The sequence below is a fragment of the Calidris pugnax genome, unplaced genomic scaffold (assembly GCF_001431845.1).
Source record: "Calidris pugnax isolate Ruff unplaced genomic scaffold, ASM143184v1 scaffold30, whole genome shotgun sequence".
Taxonomy (NCBI): Eukaryota; Metazoa; Chordata; class Aves; order Charadriiformes; family Scolopacidae; genus Calidris; species Calidris pugnax.
In genome coordinates this window covers 4,461,719-4,482,335 of record NW_015090776.1, presented here as the reverse complement: position 1 = coordinate 4,482,335, position 20,617 = coordinate 4,461,719, and the positions used below count along the sequence as shown (strand labels likewise).

General features: G+C 45.3%; 1 protein-coding gene across 2 annotated transcripts in view; it reads left to right on the top strand.

The window, feature by feature from the left end:
- RANBP10 (RAN binding protein 10) overlaps positions 1-20,617 on the top strand; it is an 80,374-nt gene that overhangs the window by 12,268 nt on the left and 47,489 nt on the right. For both annotated transcript variants that reach the window (XM_014947331.1, XM_014947322.1), the window contains exon 3: positions 10,209-10,261. In XM_014947331.1, coding sequence (XP_014802817.1) covers positions 10,209-10,261 — 53 coding nt within the window. The remainder of the gene's footprint in view (positions 1-10,208; positions 10,262-20,617) is intronic.

Here is a 20,617-nt window from a genome sequence, read left to right as displayed (position 1 = left end):
CTGTCCTATTTAAACATTGCTGTGCTGGAGTAGCAAAATGCTGATGTTTACTGGTAAAATCCTTGGCAACTAGGGGAAGGTACCAAAAAGCTTTTGTCTCTTTGAACTTAATCTTCCCACAGTCACGGTGCTGTAAGATCTAGAGGTGGAAAAATGTTGGGAATCCAGCCTGTTGTGTGCTGCGCGGGGGCACGTGTGAAACCAGCAGCTTTTTGGCATGAGGGTTTGCTTCCATAGTCCCTTTTTCACCTGCCATGGCCAAAGAGCTTGGACAAAAGAGCTGATGTTGTGGCTGGTGGTAAGTTCGGCTGATTCAGTCTATTCAAATTTTGAAAAGCAAGCGGTATCGACTGGGCAGGGCTGAGGTGCAGTAGGAGTCTGGAAAAATTTGGTGCTATGGTAACTGCTGAGGCTGCTGGTGAGTGGAAACACGACTTCTGACTGAATCACTAGCATGTGTCTGCGTTTATTTTTGTCTGTCTGCTCTACTTGGAATTGATCTACTGATGCAGCGCTTTTGAAGCTTCTGATCGGGTGTTGGAGAGCAGTTCCAAGTATTCGGTGCTCGCTGCTGAGAAGGTGGTTTTAGGAGGTTGCTTTTGCCTGGCTTTAGTTGATGTATATATCTTACATATTAAGGATAATGGATTTAAATGAATCATTACCCAGAACCCTTTTTTCCCCCCTGTATGAAACTAACGTTTCTGTGCATCCTCTTCTAAGAGGCTCTTTGAATCCCTCAAAAAGGGGCTCCAGTTGATGGATGCTCCATACGGAGTCTGTCCCTCCAAACCCAGGCAGACGCTGTAGGGATTTATGTTGAATTATATTGAAGGTTATAATTGATTCTTGAAAAAAACCCAACATGCAGGCAGTAGCTTGTGCTTGATGATGCCCACAAATACTGTTTAACTAGTTTTGAATTTGTTGTATACACAGAACTGCTTTGGAATCGAGGAAGGGAGAAGCTGTTCTGCACCAAGAAGCTCAGAAAGCACCTGATGCTTTTGGTGGCAGAGTTGAAGATGACTTTTTTTTTAAAATCTAAATTTTCAAGAGATAGAGCTGTTTGTTTTTTTTTTTTTAATCTGAGGCTTCGTAGGCCTCAAAGGTCATTTCATCCATCATTTTGGGTATGTTAATCAATGGTAGATGGGAAAAGAAAAGTAGCTAGCACCTTCTAAAACAAGAACCAGCAATTGAGTATGTGACAATTAGCTCTTATTTAGAGAGTTTTATTTTATTTTAGGTTGTTCACAATTCTGTGTACATTCTATAGTCATTATGGTCTTATTTTTAAAGTTTGTCTTAGGCTTTCAATAGGAGCATAAGTTGAAGAGCAGAGTTTTGTGAACCTTGGAGGTTTGTGGTCATGTTCACTTTTATTTTTACTTTTTTTTTCAGTGACAATATGCAAGGTGTTGGATATCTAGATTGAAGTGTAATCTTAAATTAGAATTTCTGGATTTGTAGTACTTGCTTTTTATAAAAAAATACAGGCTTCTAGACCTGATGTAAAGCTGTGTGTCTGAAAATGGAAAGATACCACGGTACGCATTTTTGCCCTAGGTTATGCGCGTGGGATTTGCTGCAGTACACAAAAGAGGGAGGATGAATCTGCATAGAAAATAATAAAGTTAAGCAGGATAAGCTGAAGTGGGAGTTGACCTGTTTTATCCGAGTTCAGCAATTGTGTTATTTCTTGTAATTTCCAACAGTTTGCTGAGTATTGCCGCCCTTACGGTGACAATGTAGTGCAGTGACCCAGCATGGGATGGGGACAGAAGGGAAGCCGTGGTTCTGATGACGCTGTGTGCTGAGGATGAGTGCAGCAGTGGTGTCCTCTTAAATTCCAGGTGTCTGTTAAATTCCAGGTATGCTAATGCCAACAGCGGCAGACATCGAGCCGGAGGAACAGGCAAGCAGCCTGGGGCAGTAGGGAGGGACGGAGGTGGACGATGGCCCTGTGCCAGCGGAGCTGTGCTGTGTGATACTGAAACTCAGGAAGCCCACACCACCACGTGAAGAAGCTACTCTAGAGGAGACAAAATGGCCACAGTTTTACCGTCTTTCACCTTCAGCTCGGCCAAATAGACCAGGACATGACATTCCCTATGTCAAGAGGCACGTCATAGAATCATAGAATTGCCCAGGCCAGAAGGGACCTCCAAAGGTCATCTAGTCCCACCCCCCCGCAGTCAGCAGGGACACCCCCAACTAGACCAGGTTGCCCAGGGCCTCATCGAGCCTCCCCTTGAATATCTCCAGGGAAGGGGCCTCAACCACCTCCCTGGGCAACCTGTTCCAGTGCTCCACCACCCTCACAGTGAAGAACCCTCTCCTCATCTCCAGTCTAAATCTGTTCCCCTCCAGCTTGAAGCCATTGCCCCTCGTCCTGTCACTGCAGGCCTTTCTAAACAGGCTCTCCCCAGCCTTCCTGTAGGCTCCCTTCAGGTACTGGAAGGCTGCTATTAGGTCTCCCCGGAGCCTCCTCTTCTTCAGGCTGAACAACCCCAGCTCCCTCAGCCTGTCCTCGTAGCAGAGGTGCTCCATCCCCCTGATCATCCTTGTGGCCCTCCTCTGGACCCGCTCCATCAGGTCCATGTCCTTCTTATATTGAGGGCTCCAGACCTGCACACAATACTCCAGGTGAGGTCTCACCAGAGCAGAGTAAAGTGGCAGAATCCCCTCTCTGGACCTGCTGGCAACGCATCTTTTGATGCAGCCCAGGATGGGATTGGCCTTCTGGGCTGCAAGTGCCCACTGCCTGGTCATGTCCAGCTTCTCCTCCACCAGCACCCCCAAGTCCCTTTCCTCAGGGCTGCTTTGGACAGCCCATTGAACAGAATGTGGCAGCTTCCAGGAAATCCAAGAGATCTTGGGCTTGCTAACGAGACCAGGTGAAGGTGGTGGAGAGGGTTCTGCCAGAGTGATTTAGAGCACTGTGTCCAGTTCTGGGCTCCCAGGCTCAAGGAGGACAGAGAACTGCTGCAAAGGGCTACAAAGATGATCAGAGGACTAGAACATCTTTCTTATGAAGAAAGGCTGAGGGACTTGGGTCTCCTTACACTGGAGAAGATTCATGGGGGATCTGATCAATGCTTATAAATAAAGAGTGGGTGTTAGGAGGATGGGGACGGTCTTTTTTCAGTGGTGCCCAGTGACAGGACAAGAGGTAATGGGCATAGGCATCTAAATGTGAGGAGGAATTTCTTTCCTTTGAGAGTAGCAGAGCCCAGGAACAGGCTGCCCAGAGAAAAAATGGAGCCTCTTTCCCTCAAGACCTTGAAAACCCACCTGGATGGGTTCCTGTGCAACCTGCTCTGAGTGACCCTGCTCTGGCAGGGGGTTGGACTAGATGTTCTCCAGAGGTCCCTTCCCAACCCCTACAGTTCTGTGATTCTGTAATGGAGTGGACCACTCCAGGCAGATTTTCTGTAAGTGTTTTTGTGCCCACCAGGGAAAGGACCAAGCACTCTGATATTATTGCACCAGGATTAGATGGTGCCTTTATTGTGTGTGTAAACAGTTTGGGACCTTGAATCTCAGCTTGCCTGAGGCTTGAACCATTGGCAGAGGTGGCACTTCTCACTGCTCTCTGAAGCAATATAGCCCTGGAATGTAGTTCTAGCTGTGGACTATGGTCCTGACTGCTCACACACGGAGTTGGGAAAAAAAATATCAAAATGGCAAACCCCACCATGTAGCAAGGAAAACTCTGTAGCAGCAGAGGGTTCCAGACTCATCAGGAATAAGAAAATTGAAATGCCAACAAGCTGTCTTATCTGCCAGGGTGCTAAAGAAGGTGGCAAGGAAGAGCTAGAGCGCTCCCTGCAGATGTAGGGAGAAGTCTGCCATGTTGTGCCTGGAAGGGTGTAAACACAGCCTTAAAATTCAGTTTATTCTTCTTAGCCATGTGTATGTCTCATGACTGTGAGACTAAATTTTTCAATGCTGTAAATGACCGCTTTGGAGAGGTTAGTCGGGGAACTCACGAGAAAGGATGTAACTTCTGACTCATGCTCTAAGCAGTGCAGAAAATGTTTCTAAAATATGTTTGTTTATAAGTTGCTCTGCAGCACTCACCGTAAGTACTAACACTGAGAATTCTCTGAGAAGCACCATAAAAAGACCCCCAAGCCCAAGTGCTTCAGTGGTCATCAAAAAAACCCCACCACCCAACAACAAAAAAGTCAGAAAGCAAATCCATGTAAATTGAAGAAACTTGTTTAAGAAAAGGTAAAAAAAAAAAAAAGATGCAATCAGAAAGGTTAAATGCTTTCAGATGGCATGGAGACTGTTTAAGGAGAGGTCATATAAGAGGATCAGATTAAAAGTATGTGAACTATACAGACTCAAAATGACCTGACAGTTGTCATAATTAGAGAGAGGAAAGGGATGCACCCTCCAAAAGTTGAAATTTTATTAAATGAGAAAAATGGAAAGAGAAAACTTTAAATATAAAAAAAAAACAGTAAAATTGGCCAAATGACTTGAGGGACACCTGGCTTAAGGTCTGAAATGTTAAAGGAGTATTTTTCCCTCCCAAAACATGAGGAAAGGGAAGCAAGCTGGAGAGCCTGTGAAACCAGGAGATGATTCAGGAAAACCTTTTATTAAGGGCTCTGAAAAAGTAGGAATATTTAGAAGCTCCCAAATGCCAGTGTTTGTTGTTGAAGGATTATCTGGCTCAAGTTGAAGAGTTAAAACAACAGTGGCATTTGTCAATAAAACGCATGCAAATCTTTGTTTTTAAATGATTACCTGGCTCCTGTTGAAGAGTACTTACCCTGGCAGGGTACAACAACAGTGTCATTTATCCGTACAACACAGGAACAAATCATTAGGGGTTATCTGGGTTTCATTCAAGAGGTCTAAAGCATGAAATAGCTGAGACATTAACTGTGGAGTGTGAGGTTTAAAATGTATTGATTATGGAGAAGAGAGATATATTTTTTAAAGGGATCCAAGGGAATTAAATCGCATAGTGCTCTCTCTTAAAGTGTCTTCTGGCCTTGAGGTCTCTACATCAGAGCAGAACCACCCTTGTTGCTTTTTTCTCAAGGTTCAGGGGCCCTTCAGCCAAAGAGCTACAGGGCCCCTGGCAAGGTGCCACGCCGCAGTCCTCATGGGGTGTTCTGTTTGTGAGCTCAGGGTTGTTCTGCAGATCAGGAACCAGTCTTTCCTGGACCGTCCATTCTCCTTGATGACTAGGAAAAAAGCTGGGCTCAGCTGGTATGATCAGGTCAGGACTTAGCTTGCGGCATGTTTGTGTGCCTTAGGAAGTTCTGTCCCCTTTCGACATGGTAGATATCCTGCTTTGTGCACTCCTACCCAAGAGTTTGTTTGCTGCCTGTCTCGAGTCGAGACGTTATTGAATAATTTAGGTTGGAAAGGGTCTCTGTAGGCCATCCAATTCAGCTCCCCACTCAAACCTTAAGAAGTTAGACCAGATTCCTCAGGACAACATGCAGTCAAGCTTCTGACTATCTCTAAGGGTAGACATTCAGTAACTTTTCTCATCCCTTCTTCCAGTGTTCAGTCACAGTTCAGCTCACAGTTAAAATCTTTTTCACAATATCTAATTGAAGTTGGCTTTGTTACAACTTTGATCCCCCTTTGCCTTCTGTTCTTAAGACCAAACAAAGGCATTTCCCTCAGCCCGACCTCACCCATCGTGTGGCTTGAGCCCCCTGACTCTCTTGGTGGCCATTTGTAGTTCTTCCTTGTGCTGGAGAGCCCCAGAGCAGCTACAGTAGTCACGGGGGTCAGCAGAGGGGAACAGGTCCCTTCTCTTGACCTGCCCCCTGCATTCGTTCTAGTCTAGCCCAGGGTGGGACTGGTGAGACAGTTCTCTTTATCGTACTGCTTAAATCGTGTCGGTCTTTTCCACCCTGCCCCTTTCTTTCTTCTCTTTTCCTTGACTTTCCTGACTCTTCGGGTCACAGGTATTTGTTCTGAGCCTGTAATATGATGTGTTTACCTCATCTTGGTGTTCCTGGAAGCATTTTTCTTATCCTTGATCCCTTATCATTTAATCCAGTTTATCATTTAAACCAGTTACTAGTCCATGAGTTGACTTTCTTTTTGTACCAAGATAATTTCTTTAAGATCTTCTGGGGAGGGACCTTGCCACTGCTGGAACACAGATGTTTTGATAATTTACCTATGGTGCCATGTCATGTTCATGGCAGCTGGTGGTGCTGGAGGGTTCTTGGGTGGGGTGTTTTGCAGGCCATGTTTTCTGTCATAATAGGGAAGTGGAGACCAGGAATTGAACTCTGTTCTTAAAAAGCTTAACTCTATACTGATACACAAGATCAGAACTGTGACTAGCTGCTGTTGTCTTAGCTGATGACTGCCGCGGTGCTGTCCTTCACATCTCTGCTTAGGAGTGTTTGAAGGACTTCCTAGGCTTCTCCTCTGGACTCTGTGCAACAAAAGTGCTAGCAGTTAGGGCATCCCTTCTCAGATTAAACATTTTTTTTTTCCTGTTGGTTACTGAGGAGAGGATAGTCTAGAGAATAGGTTCTTTCATCCTTACAGTAGTCTACAAGTTTAGGTTTTGGGATGAACACCCAAAAGTCTTGCCTTGTCTCTGCCCAGCTCATGTATCTTTTGAAGCAATGTTGGTCTTTACCATTGAGCTTTCTACTTCGGGGCATGCTGCAGACTATGCAGGGCTTAATTTTGGATGAATCCTCCCCACTCGACTCTTGAGGTACGTCTCGCTTGACTTACTCTACGGTGTGTGGCAGCAGAAACCTTTGGGATGTCTGTTGTTAGGCTGTATCTTGGCAGCCTCTAACCCCTCCACGGAGGGATGCCCAGGTAGATGCAAGCTCACGTTTGGCTGATGGTTCCCTTAGTGGAGCTGAAACCATCTTTGCTGTGCTGGAGAAGCTGGTTGCCCTCTGGTAGAGAAGGTCTCCTTCCTCCAGGGCCAAGCGAGATGAGGAGGGTTATCTCTGGGGGGAGGCCAGTCAGATCTCAAAGTTTAGGACTACCAAGTGCAGGAAATAGTCATTTCATCTGTGTCCCGCAACTTGGAGCAGGGCAAAATACACTCAGGACACTTGTTTGTGTTTCTGCATGCTCTGTGTCCAAGCTGTATTGCACTGGGGTGTCCACTGACCCATCTCAACCGGCAGAGCACCTGGAGATTTTTTTGTAGACAGGCTGGAGGCTTTTAGCATTTCTGCATAGAGTATCAGATTTGATACGTAATAGTGTATATCCTAGATATTTTGGAAACCCTCACAAATCTCTTTTTATCCTTCTAAATGAGAAATTGGAAATCCAGCCAAATGTCCTGGAATCTGTCCTCTGTGACTGCAGTATTTCTGAGATAAACTTGTTTGCCCTAAATGCCATTGGGAGGTTCAAATCTTCTGCTCCTGAACTGACTACTGCTAAAGCCTCTTTGGGGTATTTTTCTAAGTTCAGTGATCTTACTGTTTCCTTTATCAAACACGAATACTTTCCTGGTGCTTGTGTAATTACATAATTTATATGTGGTGGGAGCTGAAGGACCTGGACTGCCCTTACTCAGTTCTACAGGGTTGTTATGTTGGCATAGTCAGTGTTACCCCAAGAAACTTTGAACTTGAAGAGCACTAGTCTTGCAGCAGGAAAACACTGCGCTGGGTGAAGGAAAGGTATGAGTTATAGAACCATAAAATAGAGTTGGAAGGGACCCTACAGATCATCCAGTTTCTGCCCCTCTGCCATATGCAGGGACACCTCCCACTAGACCAGGTTATCCAACCTGGCCTTGAACCCCTCCAGGGATGGGACAGCCACAGCTTCTCTGGGCAACCTGGGCCAGGCTCTCACCACCCTCACAGCAAAGAATTTCCTCCTAATATCTAATCTAAATCTACTCTTTCAGTTTAAAACCCAGCCGTAGGTTCCCCATATCATGATTGTGTATCATCTTCCTCCACACATAACCTTCAGAGGCCTGGGCCAGATAAAAGGAAAAGATGGACCATAGAATGGTTGGCAATTCCGTGGTTGGCTTTGCCCAGTACCAGAATAGAGATAAGGAGAGACAGTTCTGGAGTGTTGCTGAGGAATTGGTCTGAATAGGAGAGGTTTGGATTCTCTGGGAGGTGGGGCACATCTGAAATGGAGTGTGATGTTTAAATAAGAGACTGACTTAATTTAAAGCACTGTAGAGCTGAGTTTCACGTGTTTAAAATGTGGAAGGTTGTGTTACCAAGAGTTGAAGTGGACAAGAAAGACAACATTGGCCATGTTTGTGAAGATGTGGTGCTATTTATTAAATAGGTGCTGGAGCGTGTCCAGAGAAGGTCAACAGACCTGGTGAGGGATCTGGAGCACAAGTCCTGTGAGGAGAGGCTGAGGGAGTTCAGGGTGTTCAGCCTGGAGAAAAGGAGGCTGAGGGGAGACCACCTGGCTCCCTACAACTCCCTGAAAGAATGGTTTAGTCAGGGGGGGTCGGTCTCTTCTTCTCCCAAGGAACAGGCAATGGGACAGGAGGAAACAGCCTCAAGTTCACCACGGGAGGTTTAGTATGGATATTGGGAAAAAATTCTTCACAGAAGGGGTTGTCAAGCATTGGAACAGGCTACCCAGGGAAGCGGTGGAGTCACCATCCCTGGAGGTATTTAAAGCTGGACAGACGTGGTGCTGAGGGACATGGTGGTGGGTTTGTCAGTGCTTCTACACAGAAGTAGATCAGTCTGCCTGGATTTGCAAAAGCTACTTGGTGAAGTCCATTCGCAAAACTTGTTGAAGAAGGTAAAGAAAACATGGGGTAAAGTGAAGCAGCTGGTGTGGTTGAGTGGTTAGAAGATTAGCTAACAGGTAGGAAACAGGGCAGAGAAATGAGTGGCCGGTGTGTGCGTGCCGTGTCCTCTCCTCCCTGCAGCTGAGGATGCTCACCTGTGGGTTTCTGCGGGGGTGTGTACCCATCTCTGATGTTCACTACCTTAATAAATGACCCGGAAGGGAAATTAATAGTAAGACAATATGGTTTTTTGCTGATGGTATGAAGCTAACTAGGGTTGTAAAATCAAGGACTGACTATGGATGATAACATGAAAGGTGCAGTTCAGGCTGGATAGATGGAAAATGATTCTCATGGGGGGAGGATAAACAATCCAGACTTGACACAAAAAATGGTCCCTGAGCTGCCTCTTACAGTGCAGGGACAAGTTCTTTGTGTCCTGGTTCCATGGAAAAATTAGCTCAGTTCTCATCTGCAGTCAAAAAATAAATGAAATAATTGAGACCAGGACGTGGAGGAATAGCAACCAAACCAGAGAACATCATTACACTGTTATCCGTAACAATCCCCATGTGTTTGTGTTGTGAGCGATGTATGTGGTTCTGGTTTGCCCCTGCTCTCAAAGAAGATAGAGAACTGGTGGTGTAGCAAGAGTATTAAGAAGTATAGATGAGCTTCTATACAAGGAACAACTGAGTAGTCTGCAAGAGAAGAGACCACTGGGGAGTGGGACACAAATGAGGACTTTAAAATCCTTGGAAAAGTTAAGAGGGAAATGCTGTTCCTCTCTTCCAATTCTGAAAATGCAAGTACTGAGCAAAACTAGCTTGAAGTGTTGTTGAATGGTGGGGCTGCAGCATGTTGCCTTTTCAGAGAGCTTGCAAAGGTTCAGAACACGGTCAGATTAATGGAGGAAAATCTATCGGGGTGTGAAATACAGAAAGACCACCTTTTCCTAACGAAATTATCTAAAATATATGTTGGGCAGTGAAAGAATGTTCTTGGAAGGTACAACTGTTTGCTCTGTGCCGTGCATCCACTACCAGCTGTTCCTGGGGACGATATATTAGGCTGGATGGACATCTGTTCTTATATACTATATCTGCTGTTATGTATTATTTTACTCTCTTGTTAATCACCTATATAAATATAATTTTCTGATACATGGGGGGAAAACACCCACCACAAAACAAATGCAGAAATTTAATTGCCGGTTGTTTTCCAGTCCTTTTCCTGAAGAGTAGCTGCAGTTGTGTATGGGAAAGCTGTTGGTCACTAAAGCAGAGTGACATTCTAAGAAGACTAAAAAAGTAATGGGACGTCATTAGTGATTTCAACATTCTTACCTTAAATGATTTGTGGATTGTTTTTCCCCCCCTGTATTTCTGCTGCAAGAAATCTTGTGGATTGGCCGTTCGGTACTTGACTAACGTTTTCTTTGGGTTTTTTGAAGGTACATGGGAATAGGACTTTCTGCTCAAGGGGTCAACATGAACAGGCTTCCTGGTAAGTAAGTCACTGTTAAGCTGTGCTTTGGTTTACCAAATCTGTAGTAAAGTCTCCATTAAATGTTCTTCTGAAATAAAGATTTTAACTTACATAGGTGAATTAGTGAATGTCTGTTTCTGTTAATAAAATGTCATGACGCTAAGTGTCTCTACATTTGGAAGTTTCAAACTACAGAGTGTTATCCTAAACTGAGTTACTGGTGTTGTTAATGTAGCTAGGATGATTTTGGCAGATAACAGAAATTAATAGTACGCTAATGAGTAATGGGTAAGATGAACTTTCAGACATGCAAGCTCTTCTTTGCCTCTGAAAAATAAGTAGCAAAATAATTTGACATTTAATCTGTGTATCCCACTTGACAAATGTACGTGAAAGAATCTGAAAATGACAGGAAAATTGGCCTGTCATGTTGTCTCTCCTCTCTTCTTTCCCTCTTCTAGAGGGAAAAACTAGAAAAATAGGATGGAGCGGTACTTCCACTTAATACAGTTGCTTACTTTTTTTTGAATCTTTGTTTTTAGGTTAGCCTCTTAAGTTGGTTAAGTAGCTTCTTTTTAAAAATGAATAATGAGCAATTTTTTTTATAATTCTTGGTTAATACTGCTGAGCCAAATGTGGAAGTTAACAATATCCAATGTGGCTTCTGTAGCAGGAATTCTTTAAGCTGGGTTTTAAACTAGAAGTTCTCTGTGTTTGGTAGAAAGTAGGTGTTCTTCATGTGCCAGCATGAATGGCAGCTGGGTCCCAGTCGTGGTTGTTGGTTTTTCCAGTCTTGAGAGTGATTTACTTCTGGTGGAGTTGTTTTAAAGCTGCAGTGTGTGTTCAGCCTTTATTATGCGTCTTGGTATCTGCAAAGGAGAATGTTTTGTGAAGGTCCTAACAAAAGGAAGATCTTCTGTAGGGGTTGCACTAAGGCCCTTGTGGATTCACTTGTCAAGGAGGATTTTGCTTTTGTCTTCACTGGTAACTTGCCTGTTAGAGAGTGGAACGTGCATGGTTTTTTTCCTTACAACCTCCAGTTGAAAATGTTGCAGCATTGTAGCAAAATCCCTGACTGTTCTGTTAGCAAAACAGGCGATTCTGTAGCTCTGTTAAAAATGTCTGAAATGTATATTTCCATAGCTGTTTCTGAAATTCCACTGACACTGTAGAGGGTCTCAGCACGGAGACAAAAAGGAGACTGGGAGAGCTGGGGTGCTTGGGATGATTTCAAAGAATAGAGAGCTTTCTGGCGTCTGTTCTTTTAATTGTAAATCTGCTGCTGAATTTTGCAGTGGAACAGCTGCCTTGTCTTGTTGCTGAATAGAAGCATGGAGATCTTGAGTGCATGAGGGAGCACTTGGGATCTTTTACACTGATAAAGAAGAAATTTGGAAGTGTAAGCTAATTGCATTAGTTAATTAGTTCAATTAAAGTTTAACCAGTGAAACAATAAGTGTCATCGTTTCAGTGACAAACATCAGTGCAGCGTGTGGACCGTTCATAAATCACAGCCATGGTTATCAGTTGCAGGGAGACCTTCCTTTTCCAGGTGCCACTTTTATAGAACTACAGAATGGTTTGGGTTGGAAGGGACCTTAAAGCCCCCCCAGTGCCACCCCCTGCCCTGGGCAGGGACCCCTCCCACCACACCAGGTTGCTCCAAGCCCCCTCCACCCTGCCCTTGAACCCCTCCAGGGAGGGGGCAGCCACAGCTTCTCTGGCCAACCTGGGCCAGGCTCTCATCACCCTCCCACCAAACAAGTTCTTCCCCACATCTCAGCTCCATCTCCCCTCTTTCTGTGTCCAACCCTTCCCCCTCCTCCTAGGGCTCCCCTCCCTGATCCAGAGTCCCTCCCCAGCTTTCCTGGAGCCCCTTGAGGGACTGGAAGGGGCTCCAAGGTCTCCCCGGACACTTCTCTTCTCCAAGGCTGAACCCTCCAAACTCTCTCAGCCCCCCCTCCCAGCAGAGGGGCTCCAGCCCTCCCAGCATCTCCGGGGCCTCCTCTGGCCCCGCTCCAACAGCTCCATGTCCTTCTGCTGTTGGTGGCCCCAGAGCTGGAGGCAGCACTGGGGGGGTCTCCCCAGAGCAGAGCAGAGGGGCAGAATCCCCCCCTCACCCTGCTGGCCACGGGGCTGGGGATGCAGCCCAGGATGAGGTTGGATTTCTGGGCTGCCAGCACACATTGCCGGGCTGTTTTGAGCTTCTCAACTTGATCATGTTCGATCAACGTTGAGAGCCTTCTTTTGGCCACTGTCAAAGGCAAGTCCTGAGACCTGTTGGTCTGACTGGGGCGCAACCTTCCTTGCATTGGTTTTTCCTCTGGTAATTTCAGACCTGCCCAGAGTGCTTGTGGAACCTCTAACTGTGGAGATACTTAGGACTCGGCAGGACATGGCCTTGACTAACCTGATCTAATTAGACCTCCTTTGAGCAGGGGTTGGACGTGGTGACTTCTGGAGAACTCTCAGTTTTCAGACTCTTCCTCTCTCTGCGCTCCCTCTCCCCCTAATCCTCCCAACCCAAGTGCATGTACACAATGGAGCATGAGTCTCTCTTCCCAGGGTTGAAGTGCTCGGCTGCTTGGAAGAGGAGTTGTTTGGCTGTTAAGGGAGTGTGTTCTGTTCAAGAAATGACTTTCTGGCTTGTGCGATGGAAAGATGTGTGGGATCGACTTGTAGACTTGGCCTGTACAATGGCGGCTGGATTATGCTTAACCTAGGGTTCTCCTGGGATTATAACACATATATATAGATGTAAAACATGGTTGAATACTAACCTGAGTGATATGTTCTGAATGTCATGGGTGTGCTGTCCTGAAATTGAACAGCCAACATAATTTCTTTTTTTTTTCCCCCTTTAGAGGCTAAAAATTAGCCAAACCACTTCTGATAAATGGCTTTAAAGCCCAAGAGCAACATGTGCAGTGTTTTGTGGCCAGTTTCAATCAAAGTGCCTATTATTTCTAGAGCGTCTGTGGCAAATGTGGAACTCTTTTCACCAAGTGAAATAAAACATAAAGAGAACTTGAGACTTCAGATGGTGCTTATTTAGCAATGAATTGTACAAATTTGATCCTATGAACCTGTTGTTTGTTTGATCACATGCGGGTTACGCTGCCAAGAGTGATTCTGCTGGCAGAGTTAGGTCGATCTCCCATCATCTGTGTAAAATGACCTGCATGGCTCTGTATTACAGTTCAATAATGACCTTCCTGGCTTTTGGAGAATGAGGCTGTTTTTTTTTTTTTTTTTTTACAGTATATAGCTCAAGTGACTCAAGTGAGAAACATTTATCAGGCTTAACCGTTATCAGTCCTTCGCAGCACAGAGTACGTGAGAGCTCACAAAGAAGTGACAGACTTTGGAGTCTTAACTTGGCTTCGTGTCAAAGTGTAATTTTAACTTTTTGTGACCTGAAACCCTGTCAGGTTTGTCTCCTTAGACCCTTTCTAAGTCACTCCTGCTTTCACAGATTGATTTTCGCTCGGTGTCCTGGCAGGGCAATGCGTGACCCACAGTGGTTTGGGAGCCCCCAGCCTGGTGTGGGAGCCAAAGTTGGTCCTTTTTTCCGTTCCCTCTTTCAGTGGGATCCTTGGCACCCTGTCAGACCCCATTCAAAGGACAGTCTTGCTCCTGGGTTCTGTCTCAGACTCCTTCCCCCTGCTCCCCCCACCCCGAGGCATTCGTGTTTTATGCCAAATTTATTTTGGCTTCAGCCCAGCTCTTTGCTGGTGGGGGTAGAGCTGAGCTTTCTCAGAAGGTTGGAAGTGTGGCTGGAGCAACCTGAGCGTTTATTTAACCTACCCCTCTCTGCTGGGCAAACAGGGACTGCTTTTAAAAAGAGGGTGCCCTGGCCCTGTGCGACTGGAGGTTTCTGTGGGCTCTGCTTTGAAATTCAGTGAGCAGCTCTGACATTATTGTGGGGTTTTCAATGAAATGCCAACTTTTGTGCCCATGACATGTCTTGATGATTTTTTAAAAATTATTATTCTGTAAGCTTTTAAAAAACATTTACTGGACTTACTAATAAAAGTGCTGCTTTTATTGAAACGGCTGCTTGCTGCTTTGCCCAGGTACAACTTTTTTTCCCCACATGTGCAAAGCGTTTTGGTATCTGAGGATGAGATTACATGTTACAGCTGAGCTGATCTAACTCACTGTCATCAAAGGAGAGAAACCTGACCCTTCCTCCCCCTCTCCCACTGCTGCACAGTCCCTCCTCTTCCCCTCTGCAAGCCCCTGGCTCTGGCCCTTGTCACCTCCTTTGCCAGCCGAGCTCTCAGGCCTGGCAGGAGCCTGCTGCTCTTCTGCCATGTTGGGGTGAGGAGAAGAACCTGATAACTTCAATAAAGGCAAGTGTAGGGTGTTGCACTTGGGGAGGAATAACCCCCTGCACCAGGACAGGGTGGGGGTGACCTGCTGGAGAGCAGCTCTGAGGAGAAAGACCTGGGAGTCCTGGTGGACAACAGACTGACCATGAGCCAGCAATGGGCCCTTGTGGCCAAGAAGGCCAGTGTCATCCTGGGGGGCATCAGGAAGAGTGTGAGCAGCAGGTGGAGGGAGGTCATCCTGCCCCTCTGCTCTGCCCTGGGGAGGCCCCAGCTGGAGCACTGGGACCAGTTCTGGGCTCCCCAGGCCTAGAAGGAGAGGGAACTGCTGGAGAGGGGACAGCAGAGGGCTACAGAGATGGTGAGGGGCCTGAAGCATCTCCCTTCCGAGGAGAGGCCGAGGGACTTGGGTCTTTTGAGTCTGGAGAAGAGAAGGCTGAGGGGGGATCTGATCAATTCTTATAAATACTTAAAGGGAGGGTGTCAAGAGGATGGGGCCAGGTTTTTTTCAGTGGTGCCCAGGGACAGGACAAGAGGAAATGGGCCCAAACTTGAATGTAAGAAGTTCCACCTAAACATGAGGAGGAACTTCTTTCCTGTGAGGGTGGCAGAGCCCTGGCAGAGGCTGCCCAGGGAGGTGGTGGAGTCTCTGTCTCTGGAGACATTCCAAACCCACCTGAACACATTCCTGGTGGGCTTTGGCAGGGGGGTTGGACTAGATGTTCTCTGGATGGCCCTTCCAACCCCATGTGATTCTGTGGGTGGTGGCTGGTTCCTTCAGAGCTCGTGGAGCAAAACTCCTACTTTTGCATCCCAAATGTGGTATCTGAAATGTCCTTTTAAATTTTTTTAAAATTTATTTTATTGTTTAGCCCTCAACCCAGTAAGTTTCTCTGAGCCCATCTGAAAATGCATTGATGGTTTGCTATGGGCCTCACCTGACTTTCACAAAATGGAGAAGATGGGTGTTCCCATCTGTGTATGGATGAGATGTACACGCTGGAGATGATTCTCCCCTGCATTGGTTCGAGTCCTTCATGCTGTTGAGAGATAACATTTCATTTGTTCTTGCTCTTTGAGGGTGACCCAGCAGGAACATACAGCCAGGCAGAGGGGGAAGGAGCGATGATTCTCTATGGCAGCAACAAGGTCTTAATTCAGCCTAAAACGTTGTGAAAACATGCCCTCGGGCATACCCTGCTTCAGTTTCTGAAACACTATAGATAGGATCTGACCAATCACTTTTGGAGACTTTAAACACCCTCTGGTTAATAACTGACCGGCCCCAATGGGCAGCATCGAACGCGTGAAAGGGAGGGCCAGCTTCACTCACCAGTGGTTTGGTTTATGAAGCTTTGATTATTTTTTCACCTTCCTTTTCATTTGAAAAGTTATTGCTTTGCTTATTCACTCTCTGCCTGCTTCAAACTCCATATAAAAAGGTTAAGCTTCCAAATTCGGGAATGTTTTATGGACTTGAATTAGAGTGCAGCCAGATAAGCCAGCAGAATGTGGTGTTCAGAAACCTGCTCCACACTAGGGTTTGGCTTCTGGGGCTGTGATGCCTTAAGCCAGGTCAGCAAAACCAGAAACAGTCTGTCCACCTGTCCTGTGTCTCTGTTCAGCAACGGGCCCTTGATTGATTTGTCTCTGTAGATATGTAGATAAAATAAAAATGAGCACTGGGAATTAGGACCTCCCCAAGCTGCCCTCCTCTGTGAAAGCCACATGTCTTGTAAGCCACCAACATGATGAGTGGGCTTTCTATTTTAACTTCATTTGGAGATCCCTTCCTTTCCTTTGCATTCTCCTGTTGACATTTGTAGCCAGGACTTTATTTCTACTCATTTTATCTTGCACATTATCAGAGGAGACACGGGCAGGGGGAGTAAAGCTGTTGAGGAATCTGACTTCCCGTTTCTGCCTTTGAGAGGGAAAAGATAGTGTTTTTTCCTCTTGGAATGCTCACAAGGGTTTTTCAGGCAGGTGAGAAGAGAGGCTGGATTGATGTTGTATTCTAGGAACCAGTGAGAAACTAAAGGAACCAGGTTGTTCAGCCTGGAGAAGAAGAGGCTGAGAAGACATCTAGTAGCAGCCTTTCACCATCTAAAGGAGCTTGCAGAGAACATGAACCCTGACTCTTCTTCAGGGTGCACAGTACGGGGAGAGAGACAATGAGCGTTAGTTGCAACAAATAACATTCTCATGGAAAATAGGATATTATTCCTCATTGGAGTTGGGGATGGGTTATTAAAAGGGCTCTACCCTCAGATTTTCAAACCTTCATTGGGCAAGGCTCCAGGCAACCTGATCTAACTCTTCAGTTAACCCTGCTATGAGCAGGGAAGCTTGGCTAGAGAGCTCCAGATGTTCCTTCTAGCTGGTTTTGGGGTTTTTTTAGTGTGTGTGGTTTTGTGTGGTTTATTTTTTTTTTTTTCCTCTGTTACTGCCAGGGCATCTTTCTATTTCAAGTGAGTTTAAAGAACTTCATTTCCACGTATCAGCTTCTGCTTTCGGTTGTCACTTTTTGTGACTCCAATGACAAACGAAGGACCTGTGCTAAAGGACTTAGTCCCAGTGGTAAATATAATAATTATAGAAGATAGGACCTCACCAAATCATCTGATCTGAGGCTAATTCAATTATACCTCAGTCCTGCCTGACAGGTGTGTGTCTAAACCAGTCTTTCATTATCTTTCTGGCAACTTTTCCAGCACTGTCCTTGTGTTGGAAACTTTTCCTGATGACAAAGCTGAATATGTAGTCTAAGGCCATTACTCTTAGATCATGTGGAAGTGGAGAATAATTAATTCCTTTCCTCTTTGTAGCTGCGTACATGAAGAACCCTATCACTGCTTTGTGGTCTTCTCTCCAGCCCAACATCTCTGGCTCATTACCCCATCCCTATTTGTCATCTTTTCTTGATTTGTGACAACTCCTGTTGACCTTTTCTGAACTCTGTCCACTGGGTGCATCACAAGCACTGGTGTCTCACTCCCTGTGGTGAAAGAAAACATTAAAATTCAGAGCAAGTGCAGGAAGCAGCTCATATCCCACGCTGCAAACAAGGGCAAAGGAAAAACCCTTGCCAGGCTTTCACAACCTCTGAGGCTTCAGCAGAAAGGGGAGGGAGAAGCAGATGGTTAACTGAGAAAAGAAGGGCCTTCCCCCGTGGCTTCTAGAGCAGCCAGCAGAAGTTCCAAAGTATGGGATTCAGTATCTGAACAGTATCTGGCAAACAAACAGTGATTCAGGCTGCTTTCAAATACTTCTAGCTAAATCAGCATTTTGGACAACCAGCTTGATTTTTCTGCCTTTAGAAGTAATTTATGTTAAGATTAACTATTTATGGAGCTGATCAAGATCCGTCTTAAAACACTTCATGGTATTTGTCCTGCTGCAAAGCTCTTCCAGAACTGTCCTTAAAAACAGCTGCCCAAAGTCTCACGTGAGATTTCCATATGGTGTTTGAGCAAAGCCTTGTACAATGACACTCACACTTCTTGTCTCTTTGATAAATACACTTCACTTGGAACTTTTCTTCTACTCTATTTGCTGTGTAGAGGAAATAGAGCAAAACTTGGATTTGTTCTTAGTTTAGATGTAATTTTAATTACGTAGTCTCTCCTTATTGCAACTTGTTGACACACGAGGAAGGCAGATGGGCAGAAAAAAGGACGAGAAGGCGGTGGCAGTCCAGGCTGCTGGCAGCGTGGGCTCCGTGTGTTGAGGCTGAGTGAGCAGATGCTGGGTGATGGGCAAAAGCTCCCTGTTGGGCTCGGTGCACATCAGGTTGAAGGAAATCTACTTGGGGTCAATGCCACCAGAGTGTGTAGGGAACCTTGGAGCACCATGGGGAAACCTGAATTCTGTTCCTCCCCTCTGTTATCCATAAGGAAGGGATAATACTGTAAAAAAGCATGGAGGCCTTCAATTTACCTTCCTGCAACCCCAGTTTTGTTCTTAGTGTTGCTGTGGATCTTCATGGAGATCTTGAAGCCATTGAGTTTTCTAGTTAAACCACTCAAATGATTCAAAAATGGCTGAAGGAAGCCTTGTTCGTTCTTAGAAGGGATCTGAGTCAGCTTTTATCTGATCATTGCTTATAGTCCTGTTTCTCTTGCCTGTTTTCCTTTTATTTTTGACTTGCACTTTGTTGGGTTCTCTTCAGGAGTAAGTGCCATGGAAACCTTTGAGCGCTGTTTGTTAAGTGTTTTGGGATAAAAGTGGTTACTTGAGTAACTTAATGAAGGTGCTACCAAAACATATACTTGGTTCAACATTTAATACTTTTTATGGCAATTTGGATCCGTTAACATTACTTCTGCTAGATTGGTAATGGCAATACTGTCTATGACCATGTCCTGCTGGAGTTACTGAAGGAAGCGTTAGTGTATAACCCAACTCTGCTTGCCATTCTACGTTTAAATCTTTCCCCTTACTAGCCAGGAGGAGATTTGACTTGTCAGGAGCTTTATTTTACTTGTGCAGTATGTATAACCCAGATTGAATAGTACCCAGATCTTCATTTTGTTGTGTGATTTGCGTATAGATAACTGTAGTACCCATAAGGAATTTCAGAAAGACATCACTTATTTAGTATCTGTGTAAATCATAGAGGCTAGCAATTCATTTTTGTATGTCAGGTTAAGGAAAATATAGGTTTGATATTGATTTTTTTTGAATAAATAATAAATAGAAGTGCATTCCCCCAAAATGACTTATGGAAACACCTCCAGGACTTTGTTACAGATGCAGTCCTTCAGCTGGCTCTGCCAGTTCCTACCCACAAACCTGCTTATGCTGCAGGTACCCTCTCATTTATCCTTGCAAACCAGTCTGTGGGCCTGCCTGTGAACTGGGTCAGGTAATTGGGCTAATAATAGTGGATGGGGGGCACTGCTTGATTTTGGGGTTGTTAGTAACTTGGATCTGTTCCGTGGCCCAGTTGATCACACAGCTAATGCAGGTTGAAACAACTCCTCTGTGAAACTTGATTCTACAGAAATGTGTGGGTAGCAGTGGTCTGAGATTAATTTTGATAGAAATAAATGTTACTCCCACCAAAGATGTATGCAGAAAACCTTAATTAAAGGCTGAGCATGCCCTCCAATTAAATTATCTGCTGATCATGGAGACTTTCTGAAGGAACATCTTGCTGGGGCATACTGGGTTGAAGCCAGATTTGTTGGCCGCATCTCTTTAATGTTTGATCTGTCTCTGCCACTTTTAAAATTTTTTGAAGATGATGGCTGGACGTCTTCATTCTGGTCATTAGTAAGATGGCATTTGAAATCGATTGGATTTTTTTTGCATTGAGCTTTGTTTTATTCAGTCATGTGAAAACAGATGTCAATGAAAGTGTATGTTTGTTTTGCTGTTACATATCTGATGATTTATAGTCCAAACAATTGTGGGACTGAAGGTTTGTGAAACTGCTGAGCTCCAAAGGTCTATTATTGGCTATTATTAGGAGGGCTGTGTGCTAGTTGTGGTGCTAGTTGAAGATGCAGCCTTCGTTAGCTTCTCCAAAGTATGGGCAGAGGACTTTCTGTCTCCATGTGGTGGATGCTGCTCCGGCTGTGGAAGTGTGTCCTATGGAAAAATCAAACATGGGTGATGGAGGAGAATCTGTCTTGGGAACCTTCTTGGCCAAATGCCTTCTGGCTGTGTCTGATCACTTGTGGGTGATATGTTTAAGAGGCTGTGGTGTCCATGTGCTTGCCACGGTTATTAGTGCCCTAGAATATGATGGGATGAGAGCATCTACAGGAATTGTCTCAATGGCAGTGAAGGAAGTTATCTGAAATGAAAGGACAGTGACTTCTTGCAAAGGATGTGCATTGCGGAGGAGTTCAGTGGCCTGAAGCACCGACCACCAGAAGTTCATTTGCAATGAATGGAGGGGAAGGCTGTTAATCACTCCAAAATACAGAGACGTGGAAGACTGAAGCAGACCTGACCTGCGGTGGCTGTGGGAGGAGGGCTGCAGTCCCACCACCGCTGTCTCTGCCTGCCCAGGCTGGGCAACCCTGCATATGTC